Genomic DNA, 15,422 nt, shown 5'->3' with positions numbered 1-15,422 from the left:
TGCACCCTTCAAAATCATTCTTCGCAGTATTTATGCAAAAAATGGCTTCCTCCTAAGGGCAACCTGGAAACACTGAATGCTCAGGAGAGAGTCTGTATAAATGTAGGAAGAGAAAATATATGCTGACACCATCAAAAGTAGTTAATTTTCCTCCTAAATAAAGACAGAGACAAGTAAAGCCTAACTCCTTACTGAGGAGAAGGGCTAATAGAAGGCACAAGTTCCATCTGTAAAGGAGCGTGACTTACTCTGCAAATGAAAGATGGCTTTGTGGCAGAGGCTTTCCCCTGGCATTTAGTTTGGAATCTGGTAAAATCAAACACTGAAAAATTAAAACACTCAGAAGCTTTTTTTGACTAAGTTTAAAAAACAATCAATGGAATTGGTGATGTATAACTAGTGAAGTGACCTGAACACTGATATTACACACACTGAAAAAGCAATATTAAGGTTCCAAGAAAACTATCAGACATGGGTAGCTTGATTCTTCATTCTCCCACTTTTTGTCCCTCTGTAGACATATTTGACCACTTTCAACTGACCAGAAATTTAATTCTCCTCTCTTCCACAGTTCAAACAAGCGAAAGGAAGAAAAAAAAACATAAACACCCTGCTCTCCCTTCACTCAGTTTTGTGAAAATACATTTCACGTTACACGTGACACTTAGCCACCCACAGTTTGATCACATGACTGACATTCCCATGATGATTTGGAAATATTGAGAATGTTCACTCTTTAAACCCCCAAGGACTATGTGTTTTTCTATAGAATTGCATGGAAGAAGTGAAACAATCCAAGTCCTTTTTGGCAGCTTAGGTTGCCCTCCATTCTTCCACCCCACATGGCTTCTTCTCCTTTCACCCTCTTCTCTTCACTTTATTCTTTGGCTGTAACCACAGCTACTGCTATAATGCCATTTCACATAGGAACACTTAAGACCAGGTTTGGCACCAAACCCTGTTTCTCCCCACCCCCAAAAAAAACAGTCTGCATTACTGCCAAACAATTTAGTTGTAGGAAAAAGCAGCTTACATACAAGAAATATGCTTAAGCAGAAATTAGAAAGCATGCATTTTTCATTTATTTTAGTCCTCAAAATTAAGCTGTTTTGATTAAGCATTGGTGAAAAGCTTTTAAACAAAATTATCTACCTACGAAGCAAGCAACACTTGGTGCAAGCACCCTTCTTTCCCAGCATGCTTTAAACCCAGCCTGACAGAGCTGCCTGTAGGTGGGTTAGCCACTTGACTGTATTATCCTCGCCTAGTCTACACTCTAATACAGCAATAGAAATTATGAAAGGTTGGGTTTTGGGGTACATTTCCACTGGTAACCAGCTGGAATGAAGACCATCCATACATTACATACAAGGCATTGCAGAACCATCAGGTCTGTAACTAACAACCAAGATCAAAATCAACCTGAGTGAAAGACCCCATAATTCAACAGGTGTTCAGCCCCAAGCCAGCATTCATGACCGTATATGTTGTATAAAAAGCAAGGAAAAAATTCTTTACTTAACAACAAACTAAAAATCATCTTCTCCAAAAAAATCTATGAATTTAAATAATAACTGCAACATAAACCAAAGCAGCTATAAATAATATTCTTTTATTTACCTGCTCGAGACTGAAGACCTGTACTTTTCTTTGCATCATAATTTCTGTCATTCACCTAAACAATGACACTAACTTTACAGTTTTACTTACCAGGCATCCCTGGTAAGTAAAAGATGTAAAAAATATTACCAAGGAGTAGAAGGATTTACCTGCTGAAAGCACGCTTGGACTAGATTTTCAGGGAACAGGTTTCTGATCAAATCCAAGAAAGCATCCAGACTAGATACTTCATCATTCTTCTTCCCTTGACCAAGCTGTTTCTTGAGCTTCGGATTCCCCGGATGGATGGCTAAAACCAAAATCACGCCTAGCACAGCAGCAATTATAGTGGTGGACATGTAGTAGACCATGGCTCTTGTACCCAATCGGCCACTTGCTTTAGCATCTAAACCAGACAGTCCTGCAGGTGTTTTATTTCAAGAAATAAACAAATAGATTAAGACACAATATCCAATTTAATATCCATCAAATAAAATGCATTATAATTTGCAAAGTTTAATGACTGTCTACAGGTGCCTAGTTTTGTTCTTGTCAAATTCTCACCACTAGATAGAATACTGAAGCTTCTGTCTCCAGTTCTTATGTGAACAATGTCTGCTGCTGCTAATTTGAAAAATAGCATTTAAGATTCCATCTAATTGCAGAGGAGGGATTGAAAAATAGAGAAGATATCATACCACCTTCTGCCCTTGATTGCTGCAAATTAGTCATAGTCTGGCTGACACAACAGCTTTAAGAAGGCTAGGCTTGCTAACGTCATGTCATCTTATTTGCAAGGTCCAATCCAGGAATTAGGTGAAACGGCATATTAAGTAATTTCTGATGTTCAAGAAGGTAGCATATGTGTATGTGTTTGAAAATAAATTCACTGTAGCATCTACGTATCAAAGCCAATCAAGATAATCAGAGATTAACTCTGAAATACACACTACAACTGCAAAATCCCTAACAGAATCTCACTATTATTCTTCCTACATCGCAGCAAGCAAAACAGGTGATATCTGTTGCAAACACCTTTTGGCTTTGATAAGTATTTATGGCTAATAGATCTTACCTGTGATTAAACTGGAAATAATTAAAGGAAGGATCAACATTTTTAGCATCCTCATAAGTATATCTCCTGGGAAGGCTATTAACATGATGATGTCAGGATCAATAGGTGTTGCTAAACGAAGAAGGCCCCCACACAGTGCACCCAGGATCACACCTAGAAGAAGAATAAAAGAGAGCAAGTAGATAATATAAATATACTTGAATGGATATTGATTACATAGAACAGCCTAGAAGAAAAACAGTTATACAATGCAGCTGATCTTTGGTACAGAGGTAGATTTTGGAAGGCTTAGTCTTTTGATTAATACAAGGCTCTAACATGCTTACCATGCATCTCATGATTAAAGAGAAGTGGTCCTGATATAGAATCTTCCGACAGCTGAGTTTACACCTAATGTACTATTCTGCTTCTGCAAATACAAATTTGCTGCAAACCACAATGTTATTTAAGTTTACTAATACTGTGTAGGCCTTGCAATACATTGAGAGATACTCAAGTATAATTCATATCATTGTTGTTCTGATGGCAAAATTGAGGCACCAAGAGTTGAAGTGACTTATATAAGGCAATACGGAACTGAAAGAAGAGCCAGGGTTAGGACCCAGCTCTTTGAAGTATGATAGCTAGCTTTCAGTGTAAGAATGAAAACAAGGTCAGCATGAGTAGCTATTTTACAGCCTAACAAAAACCCTGCAGGAAAACTAGAATAGTCTTGTATGGAAAACAGATTCAAGTTTTGTTTGGGGGGTTTTGGAAGGGAGTGTCTGACCTGGAATACTGCATCTACCATTGAAGAAAACTTGATTCTTAATATTTATTTATTACTCCTTCCCTTTGATGGTCTGCATCCTTCTCTTCTCTTTGTGCTAACATTCTCAAATCACAAACAATCCCTTCATCACTTACATAGATTTGTACAGTGATAACACCTAAACCTGTCTCTCAGGACTGAGGCTGTTAAGGGAAAAAAAGGCCATGTTTATAATGTGGTCCTTGTGAATGAGTGTTTTATGTTTACATCCAGGATGCCTTTGTTTTTCTGATCCCAAGTCTCAAGTGTAATAGAACTTGACAGCAAAGCCTCAGTTGTAATTTGCAGCAACTATAACTTTTTGAAGTACCAGTTTGATACAATGCAATGTGTATACGTATTTAAAACTTTTTCTGGAGCTGCATCAGGCACCTTCTAAAGATGATTCAATGTAAATACTATCTAAACACTTCAGCAGTACAGGTTTTGAAGGCTGAAAAATATGGATGTGAACTATGCAGCGCAAGACCAGCTGCAGCTGGTCTTTCAAACAATAGCAAAATAGAGTATGCCTACAAATCTGCTGCGTTTGGCTGTTAGGCTTTCAGTGAAAAAGAAACAGGCAAAGAGCCAGTGAATCACAATAAAATGTTAAACTGTTCCATCTTTGGAAGCTGCTAAAGCCAGAGGCAATATTCAGGATGAAATCACAGAGTGTTGGCTTACAGCTACAGAGAGGGGGACAAACCTTAAAAACAGCAGAGTATGAACTGAGCGATAAAAGATGAAGGAAAGGAAAATTGGAAGAGTTTTTTATCTTTTTTCAAATAACTGAGAGGAAAAAATGTGTAGTGCATTTAGTTCTACTTAATGGCATCGATCTGACTGGCCTTGGAACTTAGACCACACTCCATTGAAAACCAGATATAGAATGTATCTCAGTGGTGTGGATTTGTTGTCAGTAATTGTGGATTATGTCAGTAATACCCCGCACACCTGAACTAAGGCAACAATGCCTACAGTCATCCTATTTACTTTCTGGCTGTTCAACTGGAACAGCTGATGACCACAGACAGGGCCTGTGGTACTACATGAACAAATACAGATACACACAGAATGTCCAGACCAGCAGAGATAGCTTACCAAGTACAGTAAGAGTCAGGAGCAGATTCCTGTGCAGTGACTGGCAGAACTGCACACATATGTTCCTGGATCTGTGCTCCACTGGACTTAAATGACTTTCATGCATCCGCACTTCTACTTGCTTAGGCATATTGTTGGCACTAGAATGAAAAATTAAAATCAAGTAAAAGTTATAGCACAAGATGCCAAAAGTCAGAGGAAAATCTGGATTCCTTCCATCATATATAACTGGGGAATCTGATGTATATTCCATTGCTTCCCGCATTTCACACTGTATATTTACTGCTTTGAAGAATTCTCTGAAATGGCAAAGGTTTCTTTTTCTATAGGTGTTGCCCGTAAAGTATTATTTGTGGTTATCTCTCGAATGGTGGAGATGTAAACAGAATGAATTTACTGGACACATTATCCCAACTGTTTCATGGACTAAACTATTGGTCTTGAGCTGGAAAATTCAGTTTTCCCAAAGATCATGACTGTCTACTTAAGTAGGAGAGATGGCTGAAGAACAAAATTTCCATTAGCAGGAAAATGCAGTTTTTAATACCTTATTTAATCCCAATTCAGGAAAAGAGTTTTAAAATGAGGATTTATTTGCAAAATAAAGCATTGCAGAATATTTTGCTTAATATTCCCAAAGCATTTAATTTCAACATTAACATTTTATTGTAATACAATCAGAATGCTAAGGCAAAAAGAATCTTTCTCAAGTAGGTTCTAATGAGACTTGAACAACTGCCACTGAAAACTAGTCAGAAAACTATGCATTCCCCAAGAAAACCTTTGGTTTCATTGAATTGGCAGTGTTTAGAGGAAAATTTTTTTATTAACTCTGGTTTATATTTGAGTAAGTGATATGCACATGAGTGTAGGACTTTGAAAGCTATGCCTCTAACTTTCTCAGCACCTGAGAAATCATTAGCAATAGACTTCCTTTTTATATACAAAATATTAAAATGTACTTGAAAAAATATTAAAAATAATATTTTTAGATATAAATAAAACATAGATTTTATCTAAAAGTTAAGGCCATCTACTTAAATGTGAGAAATGGGTAAAGAACACATTTTTTATTATGAAGAAAATACATATTTTGAGATCTTGTCAGATTAGGACAAGATTTTAGACTAGATTTTCCTGTACAACAGGAAGATCGTCCTCCCTGTTTTTTAAGGGGGGAAAAACCTTGCAAGTGTTCTAATTTTTATTTTGCACCTTTTCAAATATTTTACAATGGTGGTTGCAATGAAACGTACTGCTGATGGTGGAATAACAAACAAGAATAACAGTGTACATTCTGACAGCTTAAATGTCAGGCATACCTACTTCTTGAAGACTTACAAATGACAGTATCAGAGATACATAAGGATTAGTAAGGCAATAATGTGCATAGCAGTTATTTGAGGAATTATGAAAACTATGAGATGTCTACAGTTCTCATGCACATGGGCCACAAAGCCATGAAATCACTGGTGGAAGTCTGCCACAAAATCAAGGAACCTGGAATCCAGATTTTGCAACTGGGGATTACATCTAGTTTCACTCTGAAAACAAATGCATGACTTGTTTAGTCTTATTATTCACTACAGGTTGAGTATATATTCCTCTGAAACTTTGAGAAATGGACAGCTGAAATTAATTCAAAAGAAAACTTTAGAGACTCTTCCATTAACAAATGATTAGGCAGAACTGGAATAGATCAGTAAACAGAAGCACTTGATGATGTTATATGTCTTTCTAGGATTTTGCTTTGGACTAGGTTTAGTTTGATTTTGTGGACCCTTTTCCACCTGACACCATGCCTGTAGCTTCATACCACCCGAAGGAAAGCCACCTCATAAATATCTGCTTTCTCAGCTGTGGGCTTTTTCTCTAATTCACAGACAACAGAAGCATATCATTCCACTGACACCACTGCTGAAATAAGTCCTCCCATGCAGGCCTCGTGTCCTGCTCTTGTATTCAAGCCTTAGTTCTATTCCCATCCATTTCTAAGTGTTTCTGGCCAGATCCCCCTTCCACTCCAAATCTGGTCAGCATACAAACAAAGGTTCATGAAGGGAGTGGGATGGCGGACTTACTCCCACAGCTACGGTAACCACTTCAGGATTGTAACCCAAGTGAACTGAAGCCAGCCCTGCTTGAGGTGGTCAAACAGCAGAGAGCTTTTACATAATAACCATCTTCTTCAGAAGTTCAGCCATGTAAAATGTAGATATTCAAACCCTCTAAGATGTAGATATTCATACCCTCTAAGAAGAGTAGGAAATAAGGACACAAAGTTCTTTAAGGACTTTCCTAAATTTCCAGGAACTTAATATTGTATTGTGTCCTTCCCTCAAGTGCAAAATATGGGGTTTACACTCTCCAGCTCTTCAATATTGCAAGTGAACCTTTAGCACAGACTGAAATTCTGCTTGGTATGGGTTTTTTAAAGAAAAAGACCTAATACTAAAATATGCTAACCATGCAGATCTGCTAGAAAAAGTGTTGACAGATGAATATCATCACATGAAAAATGGTACCAAAGAGGATAAAAATCTAAGCATTTTCACTGTTAGCACTGCTCTTGGCAATGAGATTTTTATCACCAAACCAGAGACAAAATATTGTTCCAGGCTTTTGAGTATGTTGCGGGGGGAAGAGGAGGAGAAACAATAATGAAATAAAAACCTTCTGAGAAGCTTCTTGTGTAGCACATGACAAAATCAGTATTTTGCATGAGAAATTTTCTATCCAATTACTAGAAGATGACAACCTGTTTGACCTCTGAATCATGGAGATGAACTTGTGTCTTAAGGACGTTGTGCTGATTTTCTGCCTGTATTTGCATCTTGTAAATGATATTAGCTCCAGCAGAATGCAAAACTTTTTGCACCTGAAATCTGCAGTCACATAATGACAGAACTGCAAGAAGTTCCTGTTGAAGACAGTGGAAGATACACAGATGTAAGTTAGGGCAGAATCTGGACCCTTATGGAACTGGATCTGTCCTACTCCTCTGCTATCTGTCACTGACATTAGCACATGCTCACATACACAGCTTACTCCATACCATGAAGGCCACAGTGCCACGTTAAAGCATGCAGGGAAGGGGCTTAAATACGTATAAGGCTTTCTTGTGCTTCAGATTTTCTTGCTGGAGGAAAAAATTAATGCATGACAAAGTGAAGCTTGACTGCACCTCAACTCATGTGCAGTGCTGGGACTCAAATGCAAAGCCAGAAGTATAACAACATGAGCTCCTCCTATGCAACCGAACACCACGAATATAATGTCTATGTTAATGGTACCTCTGTATATAGGTAAGTACCACAAAACTGTGCAGAATGCATTTTAGCAGCTGTGGTCTTTCAAACATGCAAATGATTACCTTGGTTAAATAAATCATTGTTCCACTGCACTGAGCTTCTACAACTATTCAAACAAATGAAGCATTCTGAATGCTCATCTGAAACTGATCAGACCAAAGCCTCTTTTAGTCCAACTTCACCAAAGCCAGAACATGATAACATAAATTAATTCTGCTCATTATTTTCACGTCATAGTGACAAGCAGCCAAACAGCTAAGCTCCAAAGTAGGCCCACAGAAAACTTTAAGAACTGAGCCCTTCAAAGAAGATAATATTTTCTGCCAACTACAGCTGCTTGAAAACATTGACAGGACTCATTAAAAAATGAACCAAATATTGGAATATGTGTAGTCACATGAAACAGCACATACCAAGAGCTAGACATATGTGGTGGCTTTTGAATGTTTGAGTATGACCTTATGCCTAGTCCAGCATCACCAATCCTTCTCCCTTTTGAGGCAGCACTTATCCCTAGAAAAGGAGAGGAACTCCATTGAGCCCAGGAAATTTGACTTTTATTCACCTTAGGAGAGTACAGAAATGTCTCAAAGTGAATACAGTCTGTATTTTCACTGACTTCAAATACGCTCTACTCTGCCAAGGCAATATGTAAGTGCATTAACAGAAATTAGTATCAGAATTAAACTGCAATTTTACTGCCTTTTAAGCAAAGAAACAACCTCTTGCCTGAATAATAAAGAAGTTAGCTACCTGCTCTTTCGACTGTCCCTCATGCCCACAGTATGCACAAGGTACAAGAAAAAAATCTGTGCATAAGCATTTGATTTTAGATTATCTAAATATTTACAGTTAGTTTTGCACATGAGATATAAAGTGCTATATAAGATAATATATTTATCTGCATTTTTTAAGCTGTAGTCTGTTTCTCTTGCTGGTTGCTATGCATAATGGTGTCAAAATGCAGGAAAACAAGCTACTAAAACACCAAGGTGCCTGGGATTTTTTGTTCCTATTTCCTCCAACGATTTTTCTTAGGTTTTATTTTTCCTCTCTCTGGGAAAGTCAGCTGTTCTATTTTTTTTCAACTGCTTCTTTCTTTCTTGTATTCCCAATGAAGTTTCTAGGCCTAAAAGGTTGGAAAAACTGTTCGCTTCTTTTCCTTGGTTACCAAATATAACTCCTTTCCTCACAAAAGTTAAGGGTTAACAATTTACACAGTGCATGAGTGATAATGAGCTTTTATTTTCAGTCAGTTATGGGGAAAGAACTCTGCATCTCTCAAATACTCACCCAGCTTGGCACAAATCTAGAGCAGTGACTAGAGAGAAAAAATAATCTTCCATCTAAATGAAAAATGTAGGCAAAGATCATAACAAGGCTAGTGAAAACAGATGCTGTGGACAGAGTAAATTAGCAGACACCGTGTTTAATCTGTATTTCAGCTGTGTCAATTAATCAAGCAGGTAATTCTCAGTGGAAAAGTCTGCTTTGGATAGTACTGCCTGGAGATTAACTTGGTCTTTAGTTTTGGGAAATGGTGAGCTGTTTAGAGGAGAGGTTCTTGTTAGCGTAGCAACTGGCTATTTTAGACTAGGACAAGAGCATGAAGATAATCACATTTTTGGGACCTAGCAAAATAGGTCTTGGAGGTTTATTAAGGGTTATTTAGTAGAGACTCGGGGTTTCAGCAAAGTATCTAGGAAGGATTTAGGGAAATAGCATTTTCTTCCTGGAATACCATAAATAAAACACCGGCTTATGTTTTGTAGCAGGTGCTTCAATCTAGGTAGCAAGAGTTATACTTGAGAAAATAACGTTGGACAGATCAGCTTAAGTTTCAGTTCAGCATCTAAGAACATCTTTTGAGTTAGATGTTTGCTGTCAAACCAAACACCACTCTCTCCTGAAGCAATGAATAAACAGCAGGCATAAATGTCAGTACTTGTTCAGTTGAGCCTAGGAGGTCTGGCCTTCTTAAGGACATAAAAAAAAAATAAAAAAAAAGAGGGGGAGGTCAAGAGCTGAACTATCTTTCTTGACCTCCGAATAAAAAGTGAACAGGCTGCAAATATCTTCTTGACAACCACCTAATACTCAGACAGTTGGTTCAACTGTAGTCACAGATGAAGAGTCATGGCAAAAATGGTATTATGAAGTTTGGTGCATAGTAATCTTGGTGAATCCTCACTGAAAGAGCTCGTTCTAGCAATCAGGGAAATTGCATGGGAGTAAATGAGAGCTTAATCTGCCCTGAAGGATATTTGTTAGCAGCAAGGTTTGGATCAGGGTTGTATCTCTTTCCCCTGGAGAGACAGTGTAACACTGATGATTCATGATCATGTGCTGTGTCCATGACTGGGAGAGGGAGTATGGATCTGCTTCACCCCACACGATCAGCTTACTCCTATCCCCTATCTAGGAAAGGGTCTACTCTGGTTGCTAGATAAAAGGTAAGTGACCAGAAAAACTTATGGAACATCACCAGGACAAGAGGGATTTCACTAGCTGGATGTGAGGAGTACAGACCGTCTGCCACTACTCTTGTGACATCAGGGCTCAAGCATCAGCTTAACAAGAAACAACTAGTTTGAGCTGAAATAAAGCTGTCTGCTGCTTAAATCAATTATATCAAGACAACAGCTGCTGAGCTTCTTTTGGGACACAGTCTGGGACTCTATTGTTCCGCTGTGCTATGGCATGTGCTGTAGTGTGGGGGTTTATTTTCTTAAGTTAGATATATTTTTCAAACCACAGTGGAGCTAGTAAAGCTTGTAATATACAGCCAAAATATGACAGGCCATGCAGGGAAAACAGCTAAAATACTTATATTGTGCAAAACATACATTAGATTTGGCATTGCTCCAGCTATGTGATGTCCATTTGTTAAAACATTGCATTTTACACCAATAAAATATTCTGGTCAGGTCTCATCCTCTCCACAAAAATTTAAAAAAAAGCAAAACCAAACACACAAAACTACTACAAACAGGAGTAACATAAGCTTTAGTCTGCATTAACAAGGGGTTTATTTTAAGCCTCTTGCTGCCACTAAGCCCTTCGTTGAATTTTAACTGTATTATGCAGGTTTTTTCTTGTTATTTGTAAGACGTTAATGAATTCTGAGTGGAGATTTAGTCATTTACCATGGAGCCTGATTTGACCTGGGGACTAGTATTACAAGCAACACCCTGAACCTTGCCTCTTTGCAGTGGGAGAACAATTTTCCCCCTGGATCATTTTACAATCATGTTTTTTCCTCTGACTTAGCATTTAGTATACATTCTGTGAGTTTAGCATAATCATATGAATGAGTTTAATCATAATCATATCAGGACGACCAGGTCAGCAGGCCCACTTATGAAAGACAAGTCCTGCTTCACTAAACTGACCTACTTCTATGACAAGATGACCTGCTTAGTGGATGAGGGAAAGGCTGTGGATGTTGTTTACCTGGACTTTAGTAAAGCCTTTGACACTGTTGTCCAAAGCATTCTCCTAGAGAAACTGGCTGTTCATGGCTTGGACAGGCGTACTCTTCGCTGGGTGAAAAACTGGCTCGATGGACAGGCCCAAATATTTGTGGTGAATGGAGTTAAATCCAGCTGGCAGCCAGTCACAAGCAGTGTTACCCAGGGCTCAGTATTGGGGCCAGTTCTGCTTAATATCTTTATCAATGATATGGATGAGGGGATTGAGTGCCCCCACAGTAAGTTTGCAGATGACACCAAGTTGGGTGGGAGTGTTGATCTGCTTGAGAGTAGGAAGGGTCTACAGAGGGATCTGGACAGGTTGGATCGATGGGCCAAGGCCAATGGTATGAGGTTCAACAAGGCCAAGTGCTGGATCCTGCAGTTGGGTCACAACAACCCCATGCAATGCCACAGGCTTGGGGAAGAGTGGTTGGGAAGCTGCCCAGCAGAAAAGGACCTGGGGATGTTGGTTGACAGTCAGCTGAATATGAGCCATCAGTGTGCCCAGGTGGCCAAGATGGCTAATAGCATCCTGGCCTGTATCAGGAATAGCATGGTAAGGCGGACTAGGGAAGCAATTGTTCTGCTGTATTCGGCACTGGTGAGGCCCCACCTTGAATACTGTGTTCAGCCCCTCACTACAAGAAAGACATTGAGGGGCTGGAGCACATCCCAAGAAGAGCAACAAAGCTGGTGAGGGGGCTACAGCACAAGTCCTATGAGGAGCAGCTGAGGGAACTGGGATTATTTAGTCTGGAGAAAAGGAGGCTGAGGGGAGACCTTATTGGTCTTTACAACTACCTGAAAGGAGGTGGTAGCGAGGAGTGTGTCAGTCTCTTCTCCCAGGTAACAAGCAATAGAACAAGAGGACATGTCCTCAAGTTACGCCAGGTTAGTTTTAGGACGGATATTAGGAAAAAGTTCTTCACTGAAAGGGTTGTTAAGCATTGGAACAGGCTGCCCAGGGAAGTGGTTGCATCACCACCCCTGGAGGTATTTAAAAGACAGGGAGACATGGTGCTTAGGGACATGGTTTAGTGGTGGACTGGGTAGTATTAGGTTTATGGTTGGACTCAATGATCTTAAGGTTCTTTTCCAACCTAAATGATTCTATGATGCTATGATTCTATATCCAAATAGCTGACCAGCATCTTCCTTACTGAACCTGCAGGGAAGAGTGGTTTGTGTGAACCCACTCCTGTCTCCAAAGTAGTTAACAGTTTCAGTATCTCTTCCTATTTTTTAGAAATATTGTTCCATGAGATCATTTAGGAAAACAACTCTTCGTGATCTATCAGAGTTTTGAGTCTTTGAACTTAGGCCCCATTTTTTTTGCATTTTTAAAACCCTATTAGAATTGGCAGGCCCTTTCTGCTTACTAAACACTTCCTTTAAGAGTTTCTCCAGCTTTTGAATCTGGCTCAGGAAGCTTAATTGTACAGTGGAGAAAGGGTAGTCTAGAGGCCATTTGAAAGCAGGAGCAAGGGAAGATGAAGATTTTTTTTACAAGCACATGGTCTTTTTCCTATCCAGATCTTTCCACAAATACTTATCACTGTGGAGCAGAGACTCAGAGACTTCTCTTTTTTTTTTCTTTTTTTTTTTCTTTTTTTTTTCCCCTGGGGTTTCTTTATGTCTGATTGACTAATGTATTAACTGAGCTGAAGCAATACATCTGAACAATAAGAAAGAGAAGTAAAAGTGATGGATCTGCTGGGCAGGAAGGAATTGTTTTCTACTTAAAATCTGTGTATGTCCACATACATGGCTTTGAATAATCTCTTTAGAAGACTGCAGTGTGTGGATAAAGCCTCTTCCTGTGCAAGATTTCTCCGATTAACTTGCAACTTAGATTCTATAGTATATATAGCATACTACAGCATGTGTCCAGAAGGACATGGACCTGTTGGAGCGAGTCCAGAGGAGGGCCACAAAGATGATCAGAGGGCTGGAGCACCTCTCCTATGAAGACAGGCTGAGAGAGCTTGGGTTGTTCAGCCTGGAGAAGAGAAGGCTCCAGGGAGACATTATAGCAGCCTTCCAGGACACTATAGGGGCCCAACAGGAAAGATGGAGAGGGATTCTTTATCAGGGAGTGTAGCAATAGGGTGAGGGGTAACAGTTTTAAACTGAAAGAGGTTAGATTTAGATTAGATATTAGGCAGAAATTCTTTACTCGGAGGTCGGTGAGACACTGGGACAGGTTGCCCAGGGAAGCTGTGGATGCCCCATCCCTGCAAGTGTTCAAGGCCAGGTTGGATGGGGCTTTGAGCAACCTAGTCTAGGGGGAGGTGTCCCTGGCCATGGCAGGGGGGTTGGAATGTGATGATCTTTAAGGTCACTTCCAACTCTAACCATTCTATGATTCTATATTATATGGAAAAGAAAATGAGTTCCTATGGAGTGGTTGTCAACTAAAGTTCACTTTTCATGGAATCCTGCACCATAATCCACATGAAGCCAACAGATCACATCGAATCACATTGGTTTTGTTAGAAAGAAGATAATTGCATTTTACACAAACAAGTATGTAGAACGCTTTGGGAGTGTCAGGTAGGCAAGGGAGAAAGCAATCAGGATAACACCTAGGTGTTTGAAAAGAAGAGAGATGGAAATTTCTGCAGTAAATTGCAAAACCACCAACTCTCTATCCACCGGGTAGCGGGTCTGATGGTAGGGAGCCATGGGAAGCTTTACAGGTATCCTTCCACCAGGTAGCCATGAACCCCCCAGCTCTGGGACCCCACAAAGCAGTGTCTTTGGACATCTCTTACCTAGTCATATGAAAACCTGATTTTAACACCTCAAAGAGAGTGTGTCAGAGTGTCTGTGTGTAGGCAAATTAGTGAGTTAACTAACTTTCTAATTTAGACCCATGATAAAGTAAGTTACAGTTGCTAAGAACAAAGCCAAGGTAGTTACCCAGACCTCACACAAGACATCTGTCCTGTGGACTTCCATGGTCCTTGATAAGGAAGATCCCCAGTACTTTACTAGGACAGAAGTTTTAGTGATCAGAAATCCACTCCTTGCAGAAATATTTCAAAGACTCAAAGGTGCTTCTTGCATCTCCATGCACTGACCAGTCTACAAAACGGAGTGAGTGACCAAAGACTCATGTTATGTTCCTCTCCTTGTGAGCATCTCCAGGGTGAAATAACACTGCCTTGGTAGAGATTAACTGTTGCTTGTAGGAAGAGAGAATTTGTAATATAGCTCACATTTTAGCAGACAAAGAAAAAGCTTCAATAATTTGCCAAGTCCACTGATTCATACCAGCTGAGAATCTGGACATGAACTTTTTTTCAACAAGTCTTTAAATTTGGCACTGACATATTTATGTGAAGGTTTGGCTCTGTCTGTTGACTATCTCTGCTTTTTTGAACCTGAATCTCAAGCCTAATCAATCTAAAAAAGCAAATCCTTCTATGACATGGTAAAGATTCAGATTTACTCTGAATTTCAGACCTTAAAGGGCTATCAGTTCTTTGAGGAAGGAGGGCTCTCAGTTTGTATCTTGTTTGGAATAAACAAGGGGCATTTCCACCTACAGGAATTGCATTCTATCCATCATTCAGAGTCGAAAGAAAGAAAGTTTGTTTTAAACCATACAGTATAATACCTGCCATAAAGATGATCACTTATGTAATGATGCATACAGGGAATACCTTTTTTAACTGACAAATTTCTGACAGGGCTTTATAGTGGTATAACAACCTGGGAACTTGCATGCTTCATTACCCCAGAATTATGTAGTGAGGCTGAGATGAAGAGTAAGAGAATTAAGGATGAATCATATTATTATTATTATGGCGAAGGATAATGTGCTTTGTGCAAAAAATTATCTACTTACATGCTCAGAAACTTAGACAAGTAAAATCATGATCTTGCATTTGCTTCTACCCAGGGTATGCCAGGTAGCAAAAAGAAAAAGGCTATGAAATGACAGGGGATTAACACAGTTTTCAAGGGCACTGAGCAAAGATTAAGCCAGTGAGAATGTGTGAAGATCAGAAACATAGCAGCTCCTAGACATGCTGGCTAGGGACAAAAAGCAGTAGAAGTGTGTG

At 39.3% G+C, this 15,422-nt stretch overlaps 1 protein-coding gene across 1 annotated transcript in view; it reads right to left on the bottom strand.

Moving 5' to 3' along the window:
* The window catches only part of SLC1A2 (solute carrier family 1 (glial high affinity glutamate transporter), member 2), a 31,796-nt gene extending 27,098 nt beyond the window's left edge, over positions 1–4,698 (bottom strand). The window contains exons 1-3 of the mRNA XM_009881498.1: positions 4,569–4,698; positions 2,675–2,827; positions 1,770–2,020 (exon numbers count right to left, since the gene is read on the bottom strand). Coding sequence (XP_009879800.1) covers positions 1,770–2,020; positions 2,675–2,827; positions 4,569–4,698 — 534 coding nt within the window. The remainder of the gene's footprint in view (positions 1–1,769; positions 2,021–2,674; positions 2,828–4,568) is intronic.
* Between the last annotated feature and the right edge of the window lie 10,724 nt (positions 4,699–15,422).

This window comes from Charadrius vociferus, unplaced genomic scaffold, assembly GCF_000708025.1.
Source record: "Charadrius vociferus isolate BGI_N301 unplaced genomic scaffold, ASM70802v2 scaffold873, whole genome shotgun sequence".
Lineage (NCBI taxonomy): Eukaryota > Metazoa > Chordata > Aves > Charadriiformes > Charadriidae > Charadrius > Charadrius vociferus.
The sequence above is the reverse complement of the archived record's forward strand: the minus strand, read 5'-3'. Positions and strand labels throughout refer to the sequence as shown.